Below are 22,312 nucleotides of genomic sequence, written 5' to 3'. Positions count from 1 at the left end.
GTTTAATTTCTTCCTCTAACAGTTTATTTTGAGAATGAGGCAAGCGTCACCTCTCCACCATTTAGAACCAAGAGCTCCATGGAGTAACGACTTCCTTCCTACCAAAAGCATAAATCACCCTCTGCCAGCAAGCTCTGGATGGTCCAGTGCAGCCAGTGAGACGTTATGCTTGGAACACCTGACTGCAAGCGCAGAAAAGCTGGTATCCAGGAAAGTAGGTAGTGCATGGCTGTATAAAAGCAAGGATTGTTATTACACGTTTTCAAATGCTTGCAGGCCTAGGAGGTGTGTTACCCATCAAAAAAGACACAGAGATTCAAAGAAGTTAAATGACCGTCTCTAGACCACAGGCAGAGGATTACACTTCTTCAGTTTATTCCTCACATCCACTTGTGCCAACCCGTAGTGCAGACTGCACACAAACTTAATTCATGTATTCCTGTTGTTGTACCAGTCACTTGTGAAGCCACAAGCAGCTCGGCAACGTGACTCCTCACCGGCCTGCACCAAACCACTGGCAGCATCTCACCTGGCAAGAGGTCAGGATCTGCAAACAGCCACTCTTGCACTTTGCACATAGACAGTATTAAAGATAAAAGGCATGGTGTAGAAACATGTCAAATACACTCTGCATTCATGCATAAGGTGATAAAATGCAAACTTCAGCTAATCAGGAATCAATGCTAGGGATTCATTCCTTCACAGGAAAAAAGTCTGTTGATGTAAAGCTCGCAGAAGCAAGCACTGGGTGCTTCCCAGTCCCACCACGCTGGTGCAGGCAGACAGGAGCTGTACCATGCTCCAGGTACCATCAGCATGGTCTCCTTTAGGTCACCAGCAGAAATCAGGATGGGACACGTACATCTTTATCTTCTGTGGCCAAACAGCAGGGCACTGTGGAGCTGTGGCTGTTTCGCTCTGCTGCCTGTGCCACCACTTCTGAGTGAATGGTCCCAAAAATCAGGTGTCAACAGATGGTCTGAAAAACTCAAACATTTGGTAAGGAAAAGGTAACTGCCTGGCTTCAAATCTGGCTCAGACACCTGACTTAATCAGCTTGCTCCTACAAAAAGTGCCACAAATTCTGTAATCACTACAATTTATCAGGAGTTTTATTCTTTCATCTCATTAAAAAAAAAAAATCATCAGTAGCACCAGCTGCTTGAATGCCAGGCTTAGCAACTTGCTGTCTTCCTAAAATAACTCCGTTTTCCTTGGTGATCATCTAGTTCTGATAAAAATCACCCACAGTTACTACCGACTAGAATTAAGCAAATTTTACACTTCACAGATAGTCCAAAGCCATGGAGATTTCCAACACTATTTCGACCATCACTTCTGACTGCTTATTAACTACCTGACACTTTGATCCTATTTCGAGCATTCGGCACAACAAAAACTACCTTCCAGTTCACCAGCAGCAGCACCTATTCAAGAACTGGTGTACAGGCAAAGATACACTAGTCAGAAACTGAATCAAAACCCTTGAAAGTATCATTGGCTTCCCAACCCAGATTATCTGAAGTGAAATCCTTGGCACATATCTCAGACCACCCTAAAGAGATTGTTCACTTTCCGTTTCCAGAAGGAAGCAAGTCCTGCTCTGTACCCCTAGGGCACATTTTTCAGAAATGCCAAAAATGCCTAAAAATTTTATTTACATCAGTAGGAACTGTGCATGCTCAACAGCTCTGGAAATCAGGCTTTCAATTATGGAATAAAACCAGAAAGTAGTCCTTTCCCAATCCCATAGCCTACAGCAGAGCGCAGAAGTATATTCTACTTTTTATTTTAGTATCTTAAAGTAAAATTTTGATATTTACTTTCTTTTTCACTATACACCTCAGCTACCCATCCATTTAGCTGTGTGATTATGGTCTTTCTTACCCGGGTTTCTAAAATTCCCTGGAGACATAAGCTCATTTTCCCAATCCTTAATCTCTGCAACCTCTAATTCCGCTTGACAAGTCGATTTGAGCAGGATGCAGGAGCACATGCATCTTTGAAAGAGAAGTGGAACATTCCAAAAGGAAATAGGAAAGTCAACAAATTGCTCCAGGAATTAGAATAATGCTTTTGACCTTGTGGTTGTTTTTCCCTCTTCCCTTTCATTCTGTGACTGCAGGCTGCTTCACTATGTGGGGAGAAAAAAAAAAAAAAAAAAAAAACAAACCACAAAAGGAAAAAGAAAAAGGTAAAAATTAAACCCATGCACACTGCTTGCAGAACGTGCAAGCATGATCGTTGGAAAAGCAACTCTGTTCATGGTGAGTTTGCTCTTAAGAGATAACACAGAACAAGAGGATCCTAACAAAAATCACACAATAGTTTGGCACCCCAATGTTTAACTAAGACTAAGTAGCCACAATGTGCGTCATTATCTCCCTCAGCTGTAAATGTCTTGGTCCTCATTCCACCTACCCTCTCTTACTCACCTCTACTATTGTGCCACTCCAAAACCACTCAGCTCTGAGTGGGCCTTGAAATATCAGCTCAAATCAGAAGAAGAAAATAGTAGAAACAAAAAGAGTATCTTTGAAAATATAGTAATTCGGTGTTAATATGCTGCAAATGGCAGAACTACCTGCCCCTATGAAAATGACCTACCTAGCGTGACTAACTCCTGCAGGAGTTGAGAGCCCATGTGGTGAGATGCTGAATATCTTCATGGTCAGCCAAATCAGAACTACTTCAGCTATGATTGTATTTACTCAGAGTACCACACTCCAAACCCGTTATTTCAAACATCTACCAAGAAAAAAAAAAAGAATCTGATGCAAAAGGTATTTTGATAGTTCTTGTGTTTGCTTTTTTTAATTCAGAACAGCAATCACATACAGACAGACTGGGGAAGGTTCCTTCTTTTGCTCGTTTGTCGGCTGGCACAGCAAGCACCCTGGGAAGGCTTTCGTGTTTCTTCCAGCCCCACCAGGGACCCGCAGCTGATCCACTCACAGCACTTGACAGAGCAGAAGCGCGGCCAGCAAGGCACGCAGGACACCCGCGAGGGGCTCCCCCCGCTTCCTCCAGCTTTCGCTAAACAGAGTCTTTCTGGCTTATTACTCTCTCCCCGCAGCAAACATTAACAACAGAAGCAGCACAGAAAAACCTCGCTGCTAAGGATTAAGAACATCAGTCCTGACCTTCTCTCTATGTGGAAGGAATTCAAGTGGGCCCTCAGGAAAATGAAAGCAGGATTTATTTTAAATAGACCTTTTATGAAAATGACTGTGGTTTCCAGCTTGTCAGATAGACTTCGTCGATAAATAGCCTCATTCACCTTGCCGTGCCTTTAAAGCAGGTATTGTTCTGGAAGCGTTGTGGCATATGAATTTTGCTAGGCATACTTTCTAACTGTGCTGATACTACTGTAGAATATTATAAAAGGCAACTGTTCCTCAGAAAGGTCCCTAAGCTGTGATTTATTAATGAAATGCCAAACCTGGGAAACGAGGCAAAGGTCTCAGGAGTGCAGGGTAAAGTAAATAGCGTGACAGAATACACATGATGAGTGCTAGCAAAACCAACAGAAACATGCACACAAAAAGAAGACGCAAATGCATTCCTTTCCTTGATGGTATTAAACATCGTCAGCTAAGAAATATAGTCTGCGAGTGACTGAGGAATATGCTTAGATGATATTCATACATATAAACCACCAGATAAATGGCAATATGATGCCAATTACAGCACAAATTAAAGTCATAATAATTTGGTATAAAATGCCTTGTCTTGGCTAAGAAGCATATGCAAAGAAATGTAAAGGCAGCCGTACCTTAAAATTAGTCCTGAAGTAAAAAACAACCAACTGTAGCATATGAAAGAACAGGATAATAATATATATCTCAGTTGTACGTAATGAATATAACCTGAAAATCATCACGTTTCCTGTACCATATGTAGCCATGTCACACAGAGCAGCAAAGCACGTTCTTTAAAAAGATGCATCCTGGAGGATACTAGAGATTATTTTTTTTAAATTGATGTGAAACATAAGTAGCGTTCCCTCCTCAGACATGAGCAAGCTGCTGCACATCATTACGTGTTCCTGCTGAAGAAGGTGCTGTGAACCACCATAAGGTACCTCCATAGCCTTGGTCATGAGTATCAAAGCAAGACGAGGCCAAGCAGTATTGAGGTACAATAAATTCCTCCTGACTGGTCAGGTACAAAAGCTACTGTTTCAAATTAATTTTCCAGATCACCTTGCTCTGAATTACTCCATCGCGCACATGTGAGTTTTCCCCACTGTCAACCCTCCACATATCAGGTATCACATAGAAAGTGGAATCTCATCCATCATGCACTCTGTACGTACATTCACAGCCACAACTACAGCACAATCTGCATTTTAATCACGCTGCTAATTAAGCAGCAACCTAAAAATGCCATGTGGAGTAGCCTTTCAAACTTCTGAAGGGTTTTCCTTTCATGCTCATTGAATCATTATGACATGTCAAAGAAATAACTGTGGTCCTGACGATACGCCAAGAATCATTGTCCTCTCTCTAGTTCACCAGGTGCTCACTGCTTCTTCCAGCATACAAAGGCAGCACTATGGGCCCTTGGGTACGCTAGTGGCCATCTGAAGCATCAGACAGATTATTTCTCTGGCCTTGTAACTGGTATGCTTGGTAACCAAAAAAGAGAGTGCTTCATCCATTTCACCAGTACCTTTCTAATCTACCTAGTCCCAAAGCTGGAAGATAGACCACATCCATTCCTTGCAGCTGAGGCTGTCTTTGAAAATGAACAATAAACAAATCTCATCCTCTTTTCCCAACTACTATTATTTCTCTGGGATGCAGGCGTTTGCAATAGCATCCCCGGCATGCTACTCAAAGCCCAACCAGACTGGTGAGGAAGTTCATCACAAAGAGCTGAGCAGAACCTGAGGATTTTTTGGCTACAACAGCTCAAGAGAGGTCAATTTGCAGAGCATGCTGGGCATCTGCGTGGTGAAAAATCAAGTCTCAAAAGGTTTCAAAGAGCTGCTTAATGATGGACTGCAACTTTGCCACATTAGTCATTACGAAAAAATCTTGGCCAGAGATGACATCAAGGTCTTTTACTCCCACAGTGGGAGGTGCGCTAAGGAGCAGACCTTTTCTTTACTCCCCTCAGGCCTCCTGAAAACAGTCATTAATTGTCACGCATGATAGGGATGGCTGCAGCAAGAGATAAGCCTGGCTGTGCACCTAAGCACTGTGTAGAGCAACAAGTCCTTCTTGGGGAGCTGCTCATGTGGAGCTCTTCAGCCAATAAGCAAGTGGGATTAGCAATATGCACACGAAACAACCCAGGGAATTAAAGTTATATACAAGGAATTAACAAAGCAATTTTTCAAGTGACTTCCTCCTTATGTAAGACGGGGAACAACAGCAAAAGTACACGAGGAGGACGAGGAGGGAGCCTTCTCTCTCCAAACAATAACAAACTGGAGAGCTGCCTTCTCTGTTTCTGCAGTTCTGAGCATTACCCCCCTCCCCCCCATCTAGTAACAGACATGTTCCAAGCAAAGCACTGTTTCTTCTCCTGAAGTATAATAATGCTCACAAAATGAAATGGAACAAGAAAGCTTCATGCCTTAGATGTCCTTTATCAGCACTACACATACATGCCAACAGGGTTATTACCCTAATCACAAACGTCAACAACAAATTAGCCCTGTTTAAAATTCAATGGCAACAAAGGCAGAAATCCAATACGTGCATTCTCTAATAACAGTCCATGTAATATATTCTGCGAGTCTCCTGTGAGCTTGTTTTGTGGATGCACACGCATCGCCTCTTGCCACTGAAAATCAGTTCAGTCTTCACTGCACAAATGTCTTCACTTCTGCCAAAATAATTTCTAGCATTTCCATTCCCTGTGCCACAGAAAGGAAAGTGTTAGTGCCAATAAGAATGAATATAAAGTTTTGTCCTCTCTTACCCCTGCACACCTACACGCTCAAATGAAAGGCACACAAACCGCATGCCTGTTTTCTCTAAAACCATTCCTTAGAAAATCACAAGCTACTGCTTCCAAGTTTGACTTTGCAATGAAAAAGGAGAGAAAAATGGCTGCTAAGACAGTTTTGTGTGTTTGCTTCGAAAAGAAAGCAGAACATCTGACGCTTTATGAAATGTGAAAAATCAACTGATGCATCCCATGCTGCCTACAAGCTGCAGAACACTGAGAAATAACCTGTCTGGGGCTTGACTGAACGATGGTCCTTCTGGGGGGAAGCAATGTCGTATGAAAGGCGACCGTTGTTGCATTTGGAAAGTGGCTTTCTTAAGAGCCTAATATAATGAATTGTGCCTGCAGTTCACATGTCCTGAAGTCCCCTCTCCTCGCGGTAAAAGACATTCCTGAGAGTGTCTGAAGCCAAACAGGATAATTTATTTCCAGGAAATGTGCCTCTTCCTACTGTTTGCCTTCCTCAATAATTCATACTACTCAGCCCAATCATCTTCATACTACTTAATGACAGTATCACAATTGGGTTGTTATGGGAGTCGTTAAAAATAAAATAGAAAATAGCTCCAGAAATTTAGAATTTCCTGAAAAGCAGAATATTTCAGCTACCTCTAACTATACCTAGGGCTGGGGGAAGCACATCCAAGTTGATCCCCAGGAACCATTGCCAGTTCCATGTTCACAGTGGGTTTGCTGGGAGGCTGTGAGCGGAGACTAATTGGAACACTTTGTCAAGAATAGGTGATGGTTCTGGTTTTACTTGGATTAGACACAAAAGCAGATCCCTTCAGATCCAGTCCATTCCACATTTGGGGTTTTCAATAATAAACACAAGGGAATCTACAAGATGAATTTCAAAGCATCCAGTAAGTAAATGCCTGGAGAGCAAAATTCATGTTGCTTAGCACAATATTAATAGTGGTTAAGGGCAAAGCAGTGAACTTATTCTCACAAAAAAAATTAGAAGTTGCAGGTTCAAATCAAACAGTGGCATTCATAAATCCAGACTGAATTGTTTTGCCTTTAAGAAAAAAAAAACAGAAGGAAAAAAAATAATGTGATAAAATCTAGACATTTAATGCACAAAGTGTTTTGAAATATTTTGTTTTGCAGTTTGACAGAAGACACACAATTCAGTTACCCAAAGGAATCCTTCTGGATTAACGTTTTACCCAAAATAAAATAACACAAAGTGTCCTTGAATAATCCTGAGAGATTTTTTTTGCAGCAAACCAACAACATTCATCTCACACAGAGTACCAATTCTGACAACAGGAGAAGAAATAGGAAGCAACTGAAACTTCAAAGAACATGGGATAAGATTTTTCAGAAGCGTTCAGTACTGGGCTAATGAGAATTTTATCATTAACTTCCCTGGGAACAGGACTAGGTCTAATACAAACAGTTCTGAGTATCTCTAGCAGTGAGTAATGAAAGCAAGAGGAATACAAAATGACGTACGACCTACAGGTAGAACTAGTGAATAGCTAATAGGGTATTTTCCTATATTTCCCACACAGCGTCTGTCAATGTATAAACTAAATTAATGACTCTGCAGTCTCAAACTGTTTGGTTCATTTTCTGTCTCCTTATCAGGAGCACAGAGAAGACTGCCAAGGTAGACTGAAGCACGTACATGACCTGCACATTCTAGCATAACATAGGTATTAATAACCCATTACTGCCCTACTATGCTTTTGAGTGAGATATATGTTTAAGGAAGAGAAACTTTTCTACTATTTCAGAACTGATTACCAACGCCTTTCCTAAAGAAGCTTCCATAACACAACTGCAGAAGGAATTGCCTGTAACTCCCCATGATCCACAAAGACATCCCTTCCATGTACGTGCATATCTGATCTCTGACAAGTCTAGTACAACCTCACTTTCCTTTCTGTAATATGATTAATGGTGGATCTAAAATGCTGAATTGTGAAGCTTGGCTTTCCACTACATTATTTACACTAAATAACAATTTCCAGATAATTTCAAATTTCCTACATTCCATTACTTTGCTGATAAGAAATCTTCTGTATCCAGCATTTAGGTTTTAGAAGCACAGTAAAGGTACGAATACAAGAATTTATTTCATTTTCAAATGGCTCTGCAGATGACAGTTCCCAGTCCTGTTTGAAGCAGTGACAAAGAGCCTAATGACTATGGGGGAGGCAGAGACACTTAACAACTTCAGTGGGGTTTGGATCATTAACTCTAATTGAATGCAGGACTCCAGGCCCAGTTTTGCCCTCAAATCAGAGCAATTAGAGGCTGAGACATTCAACTTAGGGGGACATTTTCATCTGTTAAGCTTGCCTGCGTTAGTTATGTAGCAGTATGGTTTTTTCACCTCAATCCAATGCATTTGAGAGGAAAACTTGCACTTACCAACCATTTCATCTGAAGATTAAGAAACAAAAGATTTTAAACAAAACATTGTGTCGCGTGTCTTTCAGCGTTACCTTGAATGCAGCGATGCAGTGTAGGCTGAGTAACGTCATGACCAGCACCAGGAACACTGTGGCTAAGTTCCTCGCGTCCCAGACGGACTCGATCAAAGGGATGCTGCCGACCTGCCAGTCGTAGCACAGGGTGATCGGTGCCAGCAGAAGCCAGGCGTTGAAGGCCAGAAGGTAGGAATAAGTTAGAAACCTGCAAAAGAAAACAGGTAGTGTAATATATGGAATGACTGCCAACACGTGAAACATTTTCCTTTGGCAATTACCACTTACTGTACGGGAGGAGGAAAGAAAAAATTAGCTTTGCACTCACAGGCAATACCATAACTCTCTGTCAATAAAGAGACGCTAACATAGGTGAGGGGCACTTCAACAGGTCATTTAAAGAAATAACATAAGATCAATAATATTTATGTGGTTTCTATGCACCAGCCTTTGGAAAACTAAGACAGCTTCATCTCACATTCAAATACTAGATTTTTGAAGTGACTTTCTACCAGCTTCAACAATAAATGAATAATAACTAAGCAGGTACAGACATATATTGAATTGTTTCACAGTTCACTGCATCACTCCTGCAATACAAAATATCCTTCTAGCTGGGTTTAACTTACAATTTGTCCTATGTGCACAATATTGAGCAACTAAAGTCAGACCTCTCTGTCTTTTCTCTTTGCATCCCGGCACAGAGAGAAAATACAGAAGAAAGGAGGCACAGGGTGATTCTCGGCTGATCCCATCACAGCTTGTTAGGGCTGGGGACAGCTTGCATGAGCTGGCCACAGAAGCAATGGAGAAGTAGGGAGCCTTTCAAATTGTTGTAATCTTCATTAATTGGTATTCTCAATAGGGAGGAAATTAATGGAGAATGGAAATGGGGAACCATGCTGCCCTCTGGGAAGTATGCAGGGCTTTCAGAAGACTGCACAAGAACAGCATGTGTGCAACTGGGCTAAAGGAAACAGAAAAAAATAAAAAGAAAAGAAAAAAATAAAACCAAATCAACATCCCCTCTCCCCCACAGCCTTTTGCTGCTTGGCACCTACTTGTCCAAAAATGCATCCCCCTCAAACCACATTTCATAGAATCATAGAAAGGTTTGGGTTGGAAGGGACCTTAAAGATCATTCAGTTCCAACCCCCCTGCCATGGGCAGGGACACCCTCCACTAGACGAGATTGCCCAAAGCCTCATCCAACCTGGCCTTGAACACTTCCAGGGATGGGGCATCCACAGCTTCCCTGGGCAACCTGTTCCAGTGTCTCACCACCCTCACAGGGAAGAACTTCTTCCTAATATCTAATCTAAATCTACCTTCCTTCAGTTTAAAGCCCTTACCCCTTGTCCTGTCACTACATGTCCTTGTAAACAGTCCCTCTCCAGCTTTCAAATACTTTTGTATGCAAGAGGCTGGAAATTACCCCAGCTATCATGAAGTCAACTAAGCAAAATTGCGACAACCTTAGAACAGACAAATACTTCCTTCGTTCACAAATGGAAAAATTCACATTGTACACAGCACCAAAGATGGTGAATACTCAAAAAAAAAAAAAAAGAAATTATATTCTACCCTGTACAGGATTTCTTTCATCTGAGCCTGCTTTGGCTGTTGTTATCACACCCAGTTGCCATGGTACCTTAGCAGGTTTATTAAAACGATAACAAAGGATGCCCAAGAGATGTTGAGCCATGTAGACAGAGGATTGTTTCACTCACCACTTACAAACAGGCCTCTTTGGGGTCAAAATACAGTCCTTTACAACAGCACTTACAACATTACATTAGATTTGTGGCAGAAGGGGTAAGACACTGAAGCTAAATGCGACTCCAGGCAGGCAGGAAGTTCCCAGACGCATGTTGGGCCAAGACATGGGGATGAAACAAGCCCAAATTTTTTGTGAAAACATTTTTGAATAACTGCAAACTGTTAGGATATCAGTTTCTGTTCTCATCTGAAAAACAAATGTCTTCAGAAACACAGTGACCCAAAAGCAGGGAAACTTACAGAGCTGGAATAACGTTTCATTGTAAACAGTGGAAAAGGCACATTCTCATTTCCCTGCAAATGTAAGCTCCCAATTCTGATGGAAAATGAAATATTCTCACATTTTTAAGGTTTTTAGCCATTTGGTACATTTCCATCCCTCCATTTTCCTCCACTTCCCCACCCTGAGGTAGAAAACAAAGGCGGGGCGGGGGGGGAAGAAAAATTATTTTCTCTCTTAACAGAGGCAGTGATTAAAAGGCCAGTTTCTATTTAGGAAAGCATCCCCCAAAAACATAATCTAATTCTACTTCTCTTACAATTTTGATTGTTCACTATTTCTAAAGAAACAAATATGTCTTTTTTAGTTGCCAAGCCAATTTCTTCTGGTCTGCATTACAGAGAAACACAGCAACACAAAATCTGGTGGAGCTAAATCACAGAATCATAGAATGGTTTAGGTTGGAAGGGACCTCAAAGGTCATCTAGTTCCAACCCCCCTGCTGCGGGCAGGGACACCCTCCACTAGACCACGTTGCCCAAAGCCTCATCCAGCCTGGTCTTAAACACTTCCAGGGATGGGGCATCCACAACCTCTCTGGGCAACCTGTTCCAGTGCCTCACCACCCTCACAGGGAAGAATTTCTTTCTAAGATCTAATCTAAATCTATTGTCCCTTCAGCTTAAGGCCATTACCCCTTGTCCTGTCACTACACTCCCTGATAAACAGTCCCTCACCAGCTTTCCTGTAGGCCCCCTCCAGGTGCTGGAAGGCCACAATTAGATCTCCCTGGAGCCTTCTCTTCTCCAGGCTGAACAATCCCAATTCTCTCAGCCTGTCCTCATAGGAGAGGTGCTCCAGCCCTCTGATGAACTTCGTGGCCCTCCTCTGGACTCGCTCCAACAGCTCCATGTCTCTCCTGTACTGGGGCCCCCAGAGCTGGACGCAGTACTCCAGGGGGGGTCTCACAAGAGTGGAGTAGAGGGGCAGGATCACCTCCCTCGACCTGCTGGTCACACTTCTTTTGATGCAGCCCAGGACACGGTTGGCTTTCTGGGCTGCAAGCGCACACTGCCGGCTCATGTTGAGCTTCTCATCAATCAATACCCCCAAGTCCTTCTCCTCAGGGCTGCTTTCAATCCATTCCCCACCCAGCCTGTGATTATGCTTGGGATTGCATGAAATTCACAAGGCCAAGTTCAAGGTCCTGCATGTGGGTCTGCAGTTTGCACAGGCCCACCTCTCCAGCCTGTCAAGGTCCCTCTGGATGGCATCCCTTCCCTCCAGCGTGCCAACCACACCACACGGCTTGGTGTCGTCAGCAAACTTGCTGAGGGTGCACTCGATCCCACTGTCCATGTCGCCAACAAAGATGTTGAACAGTGCCGGTCCCAGTACTGACCTCTCAGGAACGCCACTTGTCACCGTTCTCCACTTGGACATTGAGCCGCTGACCACAACTCTTTGAGTGTGACCATCCAGCCAATTCCTTATCCTCCGAGTGGTCTATCCATTGAATCCATGTCTCTCCAATTTAGAGACAAGGATGTCATGCGGGACAGTGTCAAATGCCTTGCACGAGTCCAGGTAGATGATGTCATTTGCCCTTCCCTTGTCCACCAACGCTGTAACCCCATCACAGAAGGCCAAGGCGCTCACTCATGATGTTACGGGTGGCCTAGCCCCACCTCTGCTCGGCTGCAAAACAGACTTCTGTAGCAGTCTGAATACAACATCGGTTCGGAAAGGGTTGCCAGCATTTATTTACAGCTACTTACTTAAAAGCCAAACTGAGATCCATTTTGAATCATAGAACGGTTTAGGTTGGAAGGGACCTTAAAGATCATCTAGTTCCAACCCCCCTGCCATGGGCAGGGACACCCTCCACTAGACCACGTTGCCCAAAGCCCTATCCAACCTGGCCTTGAACACTTGCAGGGATGGGGCATCCACAGCTTCTCTGGGCAACCTGTTCCAGTGTCTCACCACCCATGTAGTGAAGAATTTCTTCCTAGTAAAGAATTTCTTCCTTTGAGCTTTACATTTACAATAAAAAGCATGTCCATTTATATCAATCGCAATAATGTTATGACATATGATATTGTTACAAGTGTGTACATTAGGATTTTCAGAAGCGTTGAGTTAGTTTTGCACTTCATGTCTTAGGAGAGCCCAGTTTTTGGAGGAAGTGTCCTTTTATGCCATTGCATATTAACATTTTCAGTAAGCATCACAACGCTGATGGTAGTTTGTATGCTAACGACAATGCACACCAGAAACCCTCCCCTACTTACTAAGACTGAACTGCAGGGTAGGAAGGATCAAGACAACATTTGGGATCTTTGCAAACTGCAGCATTGCAGTTATCTTCACTGATAAGGCAGGAACTGATAAATCATTACATAGCACCGAATAAACAAACACAGTTTGCTGCCATAAAAAATTGAGTCAGTTTAACACACACTAATCCTGAATTCCTCTTAAAATTTGTTAAGGCATTTCTGATGGAAGGTTAGGACAAACTGCTGTTGAAGATAAGACAGGCTCCAGAACACACACTGATGAAGAAAGGTTTGTAAACAAGTCTCTCCTTCTCTGTGCTTGTGGGGTTTCTGTCTTCCTCGGGAGCCACAAACACAACTTGCTGCCAGAAGCAGGTCCCAGAGGAGATGGACAATCGCTCTGTTCCATTATGGTAGTAATTAGTATCTTAAATATGCTCTGCCAACAACGGCAAATGATTTTAAAGCCTGTGACAGTCATTACCACCTATGAACAGTCAACTGGTTTGCCCCTCCAGACATCTTACTGGAAAACCCTCGGCCACGTCTCTCGTTGTGGAGCCTGAAGGCTCTCACTGATCGTACATGTGCCAACAGCAGACACAGAAGCAGGATCCAGGAGGGCGCTGCCTGATTTTAACAGGCATTTGTAAGCTGCAAGAAAGCTTTGAGCGAGCTCTGATCCAAGTAAAAGCTTGGATATGCTTTCAACATTTGTAACCTGTCCTTGAATGCAATGGATGGCTGTATAAAATAAAGCACTATGAACTATCGCTACCCTAAGTACTAGGAACAGAAAAATAACAGGATGCTAACAATAGGATGCTAATAGTTACTGACAATTTGGTGCTGCTTTTTTACTTATGGCTCTCAAAAGCACATGATATTCCTTTACATCCATGTGGCTCTTGTCTCACAAGGCTAACTAGGGAGAAAGCTGAATGCAGGAGAATCTTCCGATGAACCGTCTCACCAAAGCTGACACAGCAAGGAAATAATTGCAAATTTTGAAAAGACTCAAAGATTCATGGAATCATTCCAAGAGCTAATTACATTTCAGCAGCCTACCTGCAAATGGCAACAAAGGTATTTTCTTTTAATTAGTTGACTAATTGAATTACATTTTAAATTAATAATCTTCTCTGTATTGCTGTTCGTGTCTACTGGAATTCCAAGGGAGAAAAATCCCTGCCTGTAACATCTCCTGCTCTAGCAGTTAATCCCAGGCAAGACAGAGTATTACTGGTGAGGTGACTGGAAGAATCTGCCTCTTAATTGGCAATCAGTTTTCCCCCAGGCTGGTTAACAGCATTTGCATTACAGCAGAGTCTTTTTTTTTTTTTTTTTTTAATTTGCAAATGGAACACGGAAATCCAAGTTTCAGCAGGTGTCATATGTTTCTTTTCACTTCTCAGCATCTCTGGCATGTTCAGAAAAACAGAGCTCCTCCTGTAGCTAGCAGGTGTTGTCATGGCAATCCAGTTTGTTTAGTGTTAAATTTTTTAGTTTAAATCTACTTTTGCGTGCTTTGTTGGAGATAAATACAGGATGACTCATATCTAGAACCTGTTGCAGAAAACAACTCTCTGAACTGATTGCTTCTGCTGCAAAAATGAAAGTAAAGGGTGCTACTTAAAGCCATAAACAATATGACATAAAATACTTGAGGGATTGTCTGTTACCCTTTGCTGTAATAGAGACTAACGAGCTTGGAAAAGCTCTAGTCTCAGCTCTGCCAAACCCAGGCAATCAGAGCACATGAGGATTGTGAGACTAGCTAAAAAAAATACGAGATTGATAGAAATTTATGAGGAGTTTCATTTGCTTTCTGATTTTGGAGCATTTTACACTTTTTCCCCCCAGCTCCCAGGGACTGAGATGATAGCTTTCTTTCCAAAACTGTGCTACACAAGTGATTACAAGGTTCAGACCATGCCCCACCAAGGCTGCATGGAAAAGTGGGGGACAGTGACCCTATTCTTTCCAGGTGCATACAGCAGTACAACCTACCCAGTTCTGGGACAACCCATCCCATTCCTGACAAACAAGGGGCCACCTTACCCCAAAGGCCCAGAGGGAGATGCACCTGCAAGCGGAAGATTTTCCTGCACTGCGAGTTTTAGCAAGGCAAAGGCAAAATATTCACCTGATTGGGAAAAAAAGATGGACCTATCTAGATAGATAAGGGTGCGCTTAACTGGTATTTGGGAAAAGAGGAAGGTGTACAAAGTAGGTGGGAGGGATCTGAAACAGAAGCAGGAAGATAGTTGTTGCCCCTTCAGAAATCACAGACCTTGTTAATGCTCTTTGAGAACAAGACCTGCACACTGCCAGGGACTCACGGAGGTTTCAGTTCACTGTAAGGGTGAGAAGAGCTCCTTTATTAGGGAAAAGAGCTTCTCACTTGCATTAACAGCTGAACTGATTTCAGCTCAAAGCTCTCTTCATCCTCTACAAAGCCCTAAAACCAAGTGTGTTTGATGAACCACTTCTCAATAGTGTCCTCCTAGGACACATGTGGCTGCAATTATAACCAGGTGGTGGTATTTAAGGATATTGTCTTAAAATTGTCTATATTTGTGCTTCCCCTAGGGAACTGCCAGTCCAGTCATACCTTCCCACATGAGTTTATTTTCCTGCTCTGTATATTGTCAGCCTAAACATTTTCTTTTCATAGCCTTAGAAGAAAAATCACACTGTCTATCCAGCACATTCGGTGACAGTGGAGTAAGACTACACAAAGAAGCGACAGACAGACTAATTCCAATTTAACATCCAAATGTATCAGCTAGACAGAAAATACTCGTAACTGGCAAAAGTGCCTGTGTATTCCCTTTCATCAAAACTTATGCATCTAGGGGAAAAGAGCTGCCAATCAGTGGAGGACAGGAGCAGGAAAGACAAAGATAGGGATAAACAGACAGCTCCAGCTTGATGAATAGCAAGGTAACTCCTCTGGAAGGTGGGTTTGTGGGCACCAGGGGCACAGAGGGAAAGGCAGACTGCGTTGTCCTCTATAGCTTCAGAGCCTGAAGAGCTTTGATCTGGTGAGTTGTTTCAACTCTGCAGCTAAGAATCTGAAAAATATCACTTGAAGAGTACAGACTTTCAAAGAGACTGTGAATTTCCAGTGAAACCCGAGTCTGCTGTCGGAGTCTCAATGCTGGAAAACCTGGGACTTATCTCGTACTGTTTTCCTTCCGCAAACCCCGCATGCTGTGGGTAAGAGAGTGCCTTGGGATCAAACGTGTCCTCATTTCGCCACCGACAGCGGCACGCACCACAAGTCACGCAGCTGAAAGCCCCAGCCACCGGTGGGCGATTGCTTCAGAAGAGGCTCACTGAGGCAGTGGGGATGGAGGGTCCTCTGGACAGCCGCTGAGGTACTGGTGGCTGATCCTCAGGAAATCAAAACCAGAGCTCATAAACGTGCTGTGATACCAACAAACCAACGTTTCTGGAAATGGTCCATTGTACCCCTGAGCGTTACCTACTCTGCACCGGCGGGATGTCCTGGACATGCTGCTTTGCCTCAGAGACTGGCCGTGGTGTAGCCCTCCTGGCATGGAAGTTTTTTGAAAACCAAAATGTGTTGCCTATAAGAGTTAGTGGCCTCTGCTTTGGCTGCACCCCTTCCACTCCATATGCTGGATTTTGGCAGGGAAGGCCTGTTGTGTAACCAGCGCTTGCAGTAAACGCCATGATCCATTAAAAATGCCTATCAAGCTGATTTCCAGAGCAGCGCTACCTACCTGGGTTTGCTTGTTAAACCAAGAAAACTTAACTGAGAGAGATGCTTAAATCTTTCAAGTGACTCTGAGAAAGCAAGTTCCTCTGGGAACCTGCTACTGTAGGATGGCCTTCTGCTTTGCAGCAACATCTTCCAGATAGGCTTCCCCCCAGCCCCCTTGGAATAAAAAATACATTTTACATTTAATGTATGGACTGTCTGGCCCCTGGGTGGGCGTGACAGCTATTCTGACCAACACTGTTGTTTGCCCTTTTGTCTAGAAGTGAGCCCTGAATGGTGGGTGCGTGCAGAGATTACACGTAGGGTCGAAGTTGAGTGCCCTTGGGCATACAATAGAAGGCACTGACAAAACAGGCAGAACTTTTCCACTCAGGAAGCATGTGCAAGCCTGGCTAATTAAGAACTGATACATTACAGGAGTCTATTTTAATGACATTTCCTACTCTAAGGTCAGTGAAAATCCTATACCAGAGTAGTTGCTGCACTTGACTTCTATTGCCTTGGCAGAACTGGCTGGCACAGGGACCCACTTCTCCAGCACAGGGCTGCCCTGTGCCTCTCGGGAGTCCATTCCCTTTGAAGTTACAGCTGGGATGATTAAATGCACTGCTCAGAAAACAGTCAGAAATCTCTATGAAAAGGAGTATGTGCCGGTTTTTACGTATAAGCATTTCTTTGGCTTTCTGCGGCACTGAGTTCTCATTTACCTGATTAAAACAGCAAAGAAATGCAGAAAGCCAGCTTACAGAGAGGGCAGTTCAACCACAGGACAATGCTATCTCAAGGCATTCTTAGTAGAAATGCATTAACTATTTAACGCAACAAGACAAATAAGCCAGCTTCATGCCCAGAGTGATCAGCCAAGGGAAGTCACAAGCAAGTGCCAGCAGGAATTAATATAATTTGACTCCTGAATACAGAGTTTTAAAACACCCATTTTCTTAGTTTGAAATTACTGGTAAGATTTAATCTGCTTCATACACCTTGAGGCCCGCTGTACAATGGGCTTTTCCCTGGTCTTACCGTGGTGTTAGTAATACAATCTGTTTATTCAGAGGCCTCCTACTTCTTTCCCCTCAAGAACGGCAGAATAAAGAAACATTGTGCAAAACATCTGAAGCATGACAGCCCACCGCTCAACACCCTGCTAACACTCGCGCTGCACTTCAGCACACTGTTTACCTAAAACTGGGTACCTCTTGAAACCTTTCTAATTGCATTCTCCCTCAACTTTGATCTAATACAAGCAAGAATGTTGTAAACAGATGTTTGGGATTGGTTTTTCTATTGCAACAGCTTACCCACAGCAGATTTCGAGATGGCAAGTCACAACAACAGGAAATCTCTGTTCTTTAAGGTAGGTCACTGGAGAAGGTATGTCCTTTCTGCAGCGGCGTACAAGACTGTGTGGACAGGCTCTAATGGCAGTGCTTACTTACAAATAGCAGGATTCCCAACACCTTCATTTCTGCCTCCGCTGAGAAAGGGAGTGATGGACAGATTTCATCTTCTCAGATTATTCTTGCCAAGCAACACACTGAAGGACACGGAAACGTGGCTTTCATTTATCTCACTAGAAGTTCTAAGGTATTTGGGAATATTAGAAAATCCAGCACTTTGCAGAGACTGAAGCATTCACATTCTGACTTCCAAAGCATTTATTTGCATCTCCATTCACTTGTGATTTTAAGGACAGTAATTGAGTGAACATACTGAACAGATGATTTTTTTTTAAAAAAAGACTGAAAAACTGTCACTATTTCAGCACGTTTTATCTTCCAATGTCTAAATAAATCAATTCTCTGTCTACTTTTGTGTTGTCCAAGATTGGAGATAGGTTACACAGAACATATAGTCATGTTCTAAGGCCAAATTGGGCCACACCAAAGGTCTGATCGGACACTCTCCAGCAGTGACCAAAAATGAATGCCAAGCAAAACATATAAGAACAGGATAAGAGCACAATACTTTTTTTCCAGTCTCTAGCTAGCACGATGTCCATGAGTTGGATGTGGTTTCTGCATATTTAGTAGCCTGGATTTCTTTTTTTAACTTGGCAAATCTCTATGAGCCTGCATAAACTTTCAGCACACCCACAGCATCCTGCAGTGAGGAGCTCCTCGGCTCAATTACCTGTTGCAAGCCACCTCCTTGGCTTGTTTTGAATCTGTATCTTCTTAGATTCGTTTAATGCCTCTTAATTTCTACATGTTCCCCTCCTCCATGCAATCATGGGTGCATAGACCTCTCTCACACCCTGTCATCTAATTTACACTATAAGCATCATAAGGGCTGACAAAATCTGACATCATTACTCAATATTTACTTACACCTTTACATATTACTCAATACTTACTTACACATTACTCATACTTACAAACCTACCCCTAATCTTAGCCACATTCCAATAACCCTTGCCAGCCTCTAGCCAAACCGCACCTGTACAGCTGACACAGAAACCTTGCAAGAGTTAACAATGCTCCTCTGGGATCATCTTATGTCAGCCAAGACCCCAACTCCAGGTCTAACTTTATGCATTTCACAAAGATTGCCACACATTTCCAAACTATTGTTTTTCTTCTTTTTTATTCTACTTGTTGTCATTAGCCTTCCTCCTAGCCCCACAGTGCTGGCCAAGTCTTACAATAACTTTCAATTCTGTTGAAGACCATAACGTTTACCCTGGCGAGACATGCACAGTAATCACATTTCCAGCTCAGTGCAAATAAAGATGACTGCTTGCAAACAGAAACTCCTATTTGCACCCTGTGTGATCTTCAGAGAGTTACAAAACAACTTGCCCACTGCCTGAGCACTAACCCTTGCTTCAGCCATAGTTAAGGTGTTAGTAAGCACCTCAAGATCACCACCTAACACTGGCCTTTCTTTTAGTTGCATGGGGCTTCTTCCTTCTGGTCTTGACACCTTAGCTCTTCTACTCCCTTCCTCCCAACTTAACCCAAATTGCAAATAACATCCTGGCTTTAAATTCAGTGCTGTGACCTAATTACTGCCTTCAAAACCTCGTTAAAAGTTTCTCACATCAACTCTTCATATGCTGCTCTAGGTGTTCACAGCTGAGGAACACACACTGCTTAGCAGCTTCTCTGAGTCTGGGCCATAACCACAAACTCTCCCATGTCACTGGGCATCCACCAGTTGGGCAAGCAACCACACACACCAGCACCTACTTGGATGTCAAATATCCTTGAGCCTTGATGTCCTAGACCCTAAGCTAATGTCACCCCTAACACTGGGGCCAGCAAGTTGTATCGCTTCCAAATCCACCCTCAAGGAATTTACTCAGCTAACACCACTTCTTATTTCTACCCTGTGGAAATGCCAGGCTTTAAAAAACAATCTTGTCTCTTCAGCCTCCCTCTTCCTTGCACCCAAGCTGAATGCCAGCCCTGCACCTCAGCCCAGTCTTCCCACTGGCCAGACACACAGATCTTCCTGGAAACCAGGCCAACACCACTCAACCTTGCTGGCTCCATCTGACATCCCAGTTCTGCACTCATAATGACTGGCACAATGTCAGTTCTGCAGCAATAGCTTCAGCTCCGACCATGGAAGATAAAGTCTCAGGTGAGAGTTATAGTTTGAGTCTGGAAAAGGAGGTCAGGAAGGAAGAGGTTTGTTGCCAAGATAAAGGCTGTGGTCAGTGGGTGCATCATGGGCTGTCAGTTCAGAGACAGGCACTGGGTCTCTGTCTACCTTGCAGGATTGACCACTCATTCGGCAAAAATTTGCCACCCCAGCTGTCCGGAAACTTTTAGACTAATTAGTCTTCCCACAGCTCCACAGGACTGGCAAGATACAACACTAAAAAAACCAGCTCTCATCTATGATTTCTCATTTGTAGGTGGACTCCACAGGTCTAACATGAAGACTACTGCCAGCAGTGCAGCTGGGCCTATAGCTAGCTCTGAGGCTGTTGGTGTGTCACTGACTATATTGAAGTGAAGGGTCTGGGTTCAGCACAGAAGGTGTTGCTGGGCAAGCCTACCATGCTGGCAGGTGGATCCTGCAGGCTTAGGGTGGTGCACAGGATCAGGATAGCTGGGGTTTGGCCTCTTTCAGGTTGTTTGGCTGCAAGTTCAAGGTGGTGGTCAGCTTAAGGTTTGAGTTCAGAGAAACAAGAATTGGAGAAAAGAATTCTGCAGGTACATTGCATCTAAGCTGAAGGCTCATGCCAGGAGACTAGGGTTAAGGTCAACAGAAGCTCAGGACCCAGCTTCTTTCTATATCCTACAATGCCCAGAGGGCGAGGACAAGGACTGTCACAGAAGGTCAACAACAAGATCCATGTCATGGCAAGCGGCAGGTACTGAACTGTGGCAACAGGCTGTCAGAGCCCTGATGAGCCTCTCCTGGCCCTACACCTAATGCCCATTGCTCTGGGAGCCCCGTTGCAGCTCAGCCCTGTCTCCTGGATGGGCACTGGATTTGTGCTGTAGGTAACCTGTCTCCTGGATGGACCCCCTCAAGACACATGTTCTCATTTGTCTCTACTCCCACCTCTTGCCCTTTCTCCTGGATGGACTTTGAGCCAGTGTTGCAGCCTTGTCTCCAGTCCTGCCTCCTGACTGGACCCTGACCAGGATTCAGCAACAAACCTACTTTTAAGCTTCTGTTGTCAGGACCCGTGCCTGAGCATCAGCCATGGGAGGCTGGTGCTAGATCAGCAGAGCAGGAACTGACCAGCTAAATTTAACTCTGCAGAGTGGAAAGCCACGTAACGGCTGGCATCTGGGCTTGCCTAAGGGATGGGTTTTCTGGATGGAAGATACAGGCTTCTGGGTAAATTGGCTAAAATGAGGATTAAGATCAAACTCAGCAGAAGTGGAAGAGCTGGGTTAACTACAGGGTTTTAGAATCCCCCCAGAATAATAATGATGGTTTTTACTGGCAAAGGTTTCCTTAATTAGGTTTGGAGCAGGTAGGTGTTGCTGGACTGCAGGTGAAGCCAGGGCTGCTGCTGGGGCCAGGGAGGACCTCAGCCAGCAGCGCTCTCACTTGTCTTTCATAAAGCTGTTAATAAAATGCACAGTGCCGGTGGTAAAAATAGTTACTGTTTCATGCCCCAAGAATGACTTAGCTTTTCGGTTTAAAAAACCTTACCCTGTCATTACAAGATGTAAAGAGACAAACACACGAAAGACATTTGCAGCACAGAATACGTAATTGGAATCAGGCCAGGATCATTTATGACTTGATGACCCACATCTCAGCATAAACATATCAAAAAGGGACAGCAGCAAATCCTTCACGCTGTGCCGCACAGAGTCTGGTATTAATGGCTCTGCCAGGAATGCAGCGAACAGCTCAGAGCTTTCCAAATCGGACAACGTGCTTCCTGGAAGCACTTTCAGCCTTGATGGTAAGAGGAGCTGTTGTCACATTATCATAAAGGTCTCCCAAATGAGATCCAGTCCGATTCTACAGCAGATGTTGAATAAGGATTGCTTGATCTTAACCTGTGTCTCAGATGCAATTCTGCTGCTGGAATGTGGAGCCAGCAAGGCCAGAAAGTGACACAGAGGAGGACTGTTCCCATTTCATTTGAGACATCAGGAAATTCTTCCAGAAGCCTCCAAAGTGTCTTTTCCCAGCTCAGTAGCTAACCAGAGCAAACGGTTATGCGCATGACCCTGTCTTAAGAGGAAATCAACCTCCTACCACCTTCTTGGAGCACTGGCCTGGTTAGGTCTGGAGGGAAGAGCTAAGTCACAGCTGCCACTGCCTTGCAGGTCTGGCCCAGCAGAGCCAGAGGGATGTGGTATCAGCCCACCTAACCACACACCAGGTCCCAGGCAAGGGAAAAAAAAAAATTACCACATTTAAGTATTTATGTATCTTTAAAAAAAGAAGT

At 43.7% G+C, this 22,312-nt stretch overlaps 1 protein-coding gene across 1 annotated transcript in view; it reads right to left on the bottom strand.

Moving 5' to 3' along the window:
• The window catches only part of TMTC1 (transmembrane O-mannosyltransferase targeting cadherins 1), a 149,021-nt gene that overhangs the window by 68,575 nt on the left and 58,134 nt on the right, over window positions 1-22,312 (bottom strand). The window contains exon 8 of the mRNA XM_054840856.1: window positions 8,424-8,613. Coding sequence (XP_054696831.1) covers window positions 8,424-8,613 — 190 coding nt within the window. The remainder of the gene's footprint in view (window positions 1-8,423; window positions 8,614-22,312) is intronic.

The sequence above is a fragment of the Grus americana genome, chromosome 1 (genome assembly GCF_028858705.1).
Source record: "Grus americana isolate bGruAme1 chromosome 1, bGruAme1.mat, whole genome shotgun sequence".
Taxonomy (NCBI): domain Eukaryota; kingdom Metazoa; phylum Chordata; class Aves; order Gruiformes; family Gruidae; genus Grus; species Grus americana.
Note: the sequence above shows the minus strand (reverse complement) of the source record. Positions and strands in the feature narration are given on the sequence as shown.